The 7,131-nt window shown below is 41.0% G+C and overlaps 1 protein-coding gene across 1 annotated transcript in view; it reads right to left on the reverse strand.

The window, feature by feature from the left end:
- gfra1b (gdnf family receptor alpha 1b) overlaps nt 1-6,847 on the reverse strand; it is a 196,798-nt gene extending 189,951 nt beyond the window's left edge. The window contains exons 1-3 of the mRNA XM_060842446.1: nt 6,352-6,847; nt 5,492-5,791; nt 5,289-5,384 (exon numbers count right to left, since the gene is read on the reverse strand). Coding sequence (XP_060698429.1) covers nt 5,289-5,384; nt 5,492-5,791; nt 6,352-6,391 — 436 coding nt within the window. The 5' untranslated portion in view covers nt 6,392-6,847. The remainder of the gene's footprint in view (nt 1-5,288; nt 5,385-5,491; nt 5,792-6,351) is intronic.
- Nucleotides 6,848-7,131: the final 284 nt, after the last annotated feature.

The following is a 7,131-nucleotide window of genomic DNA, read 5'->3' on the forward strand; positions in this document are numbered from 1 at the left end:
CATAAACTTAGGGTATAGTTCACTGAGAATCTCAGCTGGGGCCAACCAGACCACCCAGTCACCACCTTTTAATTCCCCATCCCACTCCCTTTCCAACATGGCCATCCTTGGCCTCCTTCATTGCCATAACAAACCAAACCACAAATTGGAGGAACATACCTCATCTTCTGCCTAGGCAGTCTACAGCCCAGAGAACTCAACATTGAGTTATCCAGTGTCAAATAACCTCTCTTCCCATCCCTTGACTCCCTTCCCCTCACTCCTCCCAGCCACCTACTGGATTCATTCCTCCCATTGACCAACAAGGTCGTACCCTCTGCCTGTCTTCACCTCTCCCCACCTAACCACCCTTCCCCCACCACACCCTTTAACTATAGCTCCCCCTACACCCACCCCCCAGAAGAAGGGTTACACCCAAAATGTCGACTACTCCACCTCCTGATGTTGCCTGACTTGCTGTGTTCTTCTAGTCTCCTGTCTGTCTATCCTGAGTATGTTGAGCTGTCCTAACTTGGGCAAATGGGGAGTATTCCATTACATTCCTGACTTGTGACTTGTAGATGGGGGATAGATTTTGGGAAACCAGGAGCTATGTCACACGCTGCAGGATTCCTAGCAGCTGACCTGCTCCTGTAGCCACGTGTTCATATTGTTAATCCAGTTTCTGGTTAATGGTAATCCCAAGGACGTTGATAGTGGGGAATTCAGTGATGGTAATGCCATTGAATGTCAAAGGCCAATGGTTAAATTCTCTCTCCTTGGATATGGTTATTGTCTGGTACTTGTGTAACACAAATTTTAACTCCAACTTGTCTGCCCAACCCTAGATGTAGTCCAGGTCTTGTTGCATTGGACACAGATCACTGCAGTTCTGAGGTGGCATGAATGGTGCTGAACATTGCTCACAGGTGATTTAACATCGCCACTTCTGACTTTATGTTAGAGAGAAGGCCATTGATGAGGCAGATGAAGATGATTGGGCCGAGAACACTATGATGATAAATTCTTGTAGACATGGCCTGGAACTGAGAAAACTGACCGGATCTAATAGACACAACCATCTTCCTTTGTGCCTGTTTGACTCCAATCAGAAGAGAGTTTTCACCCTGATTCCCACTGACTTTAGTTTTGCTAGAGCATCTTGATACCACAAATTGTCAAATGCAACCCTGATGTCAAAAATAGCCACTCTCTCCCTCCCCTTTGGAGAAAGTTCTGTTTCCAACACTGATTGTTTTTCACTACAGTAAGTATAAATCTTTATTAAATCAATGTTTTTGAAAGTCCTATTAAGCGTTAGGTGCTTTTTCTAGTCATTGTAATCTGTTTTAACCTTTACAATGATCTATCAAATGTATGATAAGTGACTAGCAAGGTCTCTGCAAAAACAATAAATAGCCATTATTAAACTTGACATTAGGTTCTGTTTCTGATGCATTTTTAAAAATTACTTTACATTATGCAGTTACTTTGGGATTTCTCCAGTTTTTCTTTTACCTGTCCCATATTGCCTCATGTCTCTGAGATGGATGCTGCAAAAAGCCCACAAACCATTGGTGCAAAATCTACGAATTATGAATCACTGAAAATTCTAAATTCTACAGAAAAGTTTTTCTCAAAAATCCCATTTGGAAAATGTAAGACATTTAGTTGTCATGCACTTGCCCAACATAATTACCAGGATAAGAACATAAGGAATGCAGAAAATGAGCAATAAAGGCAATATACTGGCTCTCTGTCTCTGAGATCTGGGTTCAAAGCTAACCCAGATAGGATAAACTAGCTATGCAGTTCACAATCTATTTGTACAACAAGAGATTAATGCCACTGGAAATGGAACATCATATTAGAGTATAAGAGTGTGATCTTCTGAGGTTGGGGCTAACGATAATGGTTTTGGATATCATCAAATAGCAATCTAGCTGATCTGGCCACCTTTGGTTCTACATTGAGTTGAAAATAGAATGTTGTACCAGTGGTTTTCTGAGATGTCACTTCTGTTGATATCTCCCAGAATATGTCTGGCTAGACGTGGCAAACCCTTCACAAGTCATTGATGGCCCTGGCGCAACATTGCATGTTCAAATCTTAACTGGGTAGTGAGTATACCCCCAGCAGCAGATGGGGCCTTGCTATACAAAAAGTTGAAAACAAAAGTCCTGTCAAACTTACATGTGGGATTTTGGCAGATGATGGAGAAGTCCAATACAAATGCAATCAGTGCTGACTGAGATACTCAGCTTCAGGAAAGAGCCAACCACTGCCCTTGTTGCTGACCTCTCTCCCCCTTCCCTTTGACAACTAGACTTCAATGTTTCTGCTGTCATCACTCACCTGTGGCATGAATCCCTTGTTGATCCTATGCCTTGGGTAAATGCATTAAAAATCATCATTTCCTATCTATCAGAGGTCTGATCTCTCATCAGAAAGTGACAAGTGCTAGTGGTTTAAATTCAACATCACCACACCTCAGACAGATGAAGAAGGTAAGAGGGAGAATCCTTCATAGTAACCTCAGCTTGCGCAAAAATTGAATCTACACTTTTGACATCACTCTGCATCGTAAACCAGCCATCCAAGCTAACCAACACCTCGCTTCATGCGGCCGCCCCCCGACTCCTTCTCCCCCATCCCCACCCCCAGCCAGACAGAGATACCAACAGCAGACACCACTTTCCAAATGGCACTGCTGACTAACAAGGAGTGCTGGTCTCTGGCCAGTAGCTTTCAGTTGGCAGCCTTCTAAAGCCTTGCACCACTCCACCCAACTTGATTTTCAGGAAGGCCTGCCACACCCATTTAAGAGTTAAAAGTGTGGTGTTGGAAAAGCACAGTTGCTTAGGCAGCATTCGAGGAGCAAGAGAGTCAATGTTTCAAGCATGAGCTCATGCTCGAAACGCCTGAAACGTTGACCCTCTTGCTCCTCGATACTGCCTGACTAGCTGTGCTTTTCCAGCTCCACACCCTCTGACTATGATTTCCAGCATTTGTAGTCCTCACTTTTTCCTCCTCCCACTTAAGAGCCTAAGTAATACTTAATGTGACAGGATTTCCCCTAAAGAGGATGACACAACCTCTTAATGGCTCTCCAGCTGATAGGTGAGACACCCACACGTACATAAATTGCTGTCCTGATTCCAATTTATATTAAGATAGAGTTTTGTATGAGCTCATGTTTATAGAGGAAAGCTGGCTAAGGACAGTATTTAAACAGATGATACTGGAGGTGACAAAGGCATTAGACATTAATGCCTTTCATTAAGCAAAACAGTAAAATGTTTAAAAAATATTTTACAGAGAATATCACAATCATGCTGCAATAGAAAATTAAATAATGAATGGAGCCAAAACATAACACATGAATAATACAACTGTGAGAATTTTTAACTTCCTAACTGTCATTCTAGAATCCAGCCACTGGTCCTTTTCTATAATTGCTAACCATGGCCATGTGGTAACATCCATTTCATGCTCAGGCAACTGTGCATTGTTTAAGAACATCCAATCATTATTATGAGCTGTACCACCCAAGAACAAGGCTGTAGCTATTATTCCAAATGTTTACAAGTACCACAATGCCTACTAATTTTAAAGTAATAGTACCACCTTGTTTAATCCAAAAGTTGTAACAAAATTGTCTGCTACTTTCCCTATCAATTAAACATGCCTGCCTTTAGTATTAATCCTAATCCAGTCTAAAACTGCAATTCCGGATAACGCCCCATTTTGGTAAGGCTGCCATAAACACAGCAGGGGTGCTACCTGATTTCCAGAAATGCATCCCTGCTAATTGGTGCATGAAACTTCTAGCATTTACTTTTTTTTTAAGAATAATATCATAAATAAAATTATAGTATTCATGGAAATGTTACAACATTTTCCATTCTGAACTAAATTTACTGATAAATTAATTTATTCCCATCTCTATTTTTTCAATTTACCATTTCAGAATCTATGCTTACATTTCCCATTTTTTTACATGGATCTGATATTTCGTCATTATTTTTAATTATTAATTTGCTTTCTGCTACACAGAATAATATACTTCTGTTGTTGCTAAAGAACAATATTTCATTCGCAGAAATCCAGATCTCTGTAAAACCTCAGGGGAAAATGGGACCTAATGTAGTTTTATTTTTCTTTGTTCCAAATAGTATGATTTACTTGGCTGGAATTATTTGAAAGAAGTTTATTAAATTATAGATTAATAATGGATATTGAAACGTTTCAAGTGGAATTTGACGAGTGTAATTTCAAAATTAATTTTAACTAGGTTTTCAGTTACATCCAGAAAGTTAAAACTTGCTTTGAAGCAAATCCTTGAGGAGCATTAGTCCTTACAGGCAGCATTACCTGAATTAATTTACTAAACTCACTATAATATGTTCGTGGATGAATTGCACAGCCTTAATGACGAATACACAGACAGAAATGAAAAATAACGGGAATAGTGATGCAGGTAAAAGGGGAGCAGAGAAAAGTCACGTTACCTCTCATTACTGAGAAATACCCACCCTGACGTGCCCAGACATTTGACACGAACTCTCACCAAACCGTTGCAATGTAGCTGGCAGATAACTCTCAGAGCCTCATCAGACTTTTAGTGACATAAGAAAACCTCTATAAGAGTGTGAGACTGCCATCTAGAGACAAAAAAAATTAACACCCCAGGGCTGGATGCACCCTTGAGGAAACACAAACTGCCGAATTTCCTTTTTACAAAAAAACCGTCACTTAGGTTCGAGTGATTAAATTTGGTCTAATGTCAATTAACCATTAGCAGTTTACTGTTTATTTTTGTCTTTTTGCAGACTTAACTACAAAGTCCATTTGCAAAGGTATATTGAAGTTGACTCTAATAGTAGTCGAATGTAATGAACTTCCGTGGTTTTCCCCTTCGCGCTCTTCACGCTGAGGTAAAGCAACATAATCGCGTGCTACACAATCACTCGATCAAACTGTTGGAAGTACTGATGCAAACTTCTTTTGAAAACAACCCGGTATCTAAGAACATCTGCTTTATCTATGATTTCGACCTTATTTAAAACGTTGCAAGGTTTCATACTTCCAGTGTAGCTATAATGCAGATGCACCGAGAAGTCCTAATGGCTGAAAGAAGCTGTTAAGGCACAACTCCAGTGGATACAAAACGAGTACAATTCACAAAACACACATCTTAGGGCTATATGGAGAATTGACCCATAATAGTGATTTAATTTAAACATAGTATTTAGTTATTTTAACATAGAAACATAATACAAGTTGTACAACTCTCTGAAACTTCTTACCTGAAATGATGGACGCTGCTCGGAATATGTCTGAGAGTCTGTTGTTCAGTGGCTCATAGGGAGAACCGACCAGATCATGACCTGTGATTGTAAACCCTGGGAGAAAGGTACGATCACAGTTTGTTGAGTTACATTATGGGTACAGCTTTTTCGAATGTTTAACGTTATAAAATGAGAAGCTTTGAAACTATATTTGCTAATACCATGCATGAAACTTTGGTGAATGCTCCAGTATATTCGGAGACATCGCTTCTCGTTCTTCATGCCCCGCTTACACCTGCAGTTGTACAACGGACTCTGCTGGACTGCTTCCATAGCGCTGATGCACTCGTTCTTGGCTTCTGGTCCGGTGACCATGCTGGAGCTCCCGGCCAGGCATTGCCTAAGGGTTCGATACTTGCTGCTGCAGGCCGAGTCACTGGTACACAATTCATTGGCCTTCACGCAGTCAACGCGGGTAAGGGCAGGGAGAGGATTCACACCTGCAGTCTGAACTACCGCATCTGGAGGTGGGATGAGGGGGTGGGGGTAACAAACGAGGCAAAAATACAACCATATATAAGTTAAAAATATTTCGATCTTCATCAACAATAGGAACAAATCAATGGGCCCCCTTCAAACAGCACTGCGTCGGAAGCATTACCAGTAGTTATCTAGTTCCGGACAATATATCCAAATGACGAACTTTATTAGGAAATGATGATCAACCTTAAAATAAATTCTACTCTGGATGATATGAGTTATTCTGGTCACCAGAAGCAGAAACCATAAATTGCATTATCATTTTTATGTACACCGGCAATGCTTCAAATTATTCTTCCCCAACGTAATACTGAATTTGACGTTTAAATATTACATAATGAAACATTATGTGATTTACGTGTAGCCAAGTTAAATAGATCAATCAACCGTCGGATATAAGGCGTCCTTTATTGGGCTGATAATTTTAACAGAGGCTGCTAACGTATCAAAAAGGCCTCGAGACAAAACATACTTCTTCCCTGTTAAGTTTCTTGCAGGAGAGTATTGTTGAAAGGTACACGGAACGCTTTGGGCATCTTACCTATTATGGGCAGGACGAAGTACAAGGCTGGAGAAATCATTGCGGCTCCGCTTCCTTTACCACATCAAATATGAACAGCTTTGTTTCATTAAGTAGATTCAGCACTTTGACACTCCGGCGTACTGTACGAACCAACGGTACGAATCATTCCAGTTCAGATCCATTTAGTTTTGGGCACTAACCCTTCTCTCAGTGAGCCAAGCTTTCCGCTCACTTTTATTCACAGCAGTTGAGCGACTGGAGAGATATCCGGGCGCGATCTGTAGTCTTTTTTTTCTCGTTTTAATTTTACACACAGTATGCACAAATGAGAAACCCTTGCCCTACAGTATCAGTTCATCCAGTAACGTGGCCTGAAAGTGTTCTGAAATGCAAGCGACCCATCAGTTCAGTACCTTGCTCAGTTCGCTGCTAACCTTTGTCTTAATATGTATGATGTATCCAGTACATGCAAGCTCCCGCCACCAGCTGCCTCCTTTCAACCACACGTCTGCAGCTTCCCCCAACTCCGAACTACCATTCAGTCACTTACGGTACAGTACTTTCTTACGTACCGCATATTTCCCCCACCCCCCCCCCCCCCCCTCCCTTTATCTTCCTCGCTTTCAGACGAATACGTGACTTTAGTTACTGGTTGATGTGCAGATTTAAATGCTTGTCTCTAATTTCCTATTGGTAAGGAGCTGCAGGTTCTTCGGGAATAACTGAGGGCTCAGACCCGCTGTTCAGTTTATGTGTAGATAGATATCGAGAGATCGATTGTTTAATATCGTACAAATT

The sequence above is a fragment of the Hemiscyllium ocellatum genome, chromosome 22 (genome assembly GCF_020745735.1).
Source record: "Hemiscyllium ocellatum isolate sHemOce1 chromosome 22, sHemOce1.pat.X.cur, whole genome shotgun sequence".
NCBI classification, from domain to species: Eukaryota; Metazoa; Chordata; class Chondrichthyes; order Orectolobiformes; family Hemiscylliidae; genus Hemiscyllium; species Hemiscyllium ocellatum.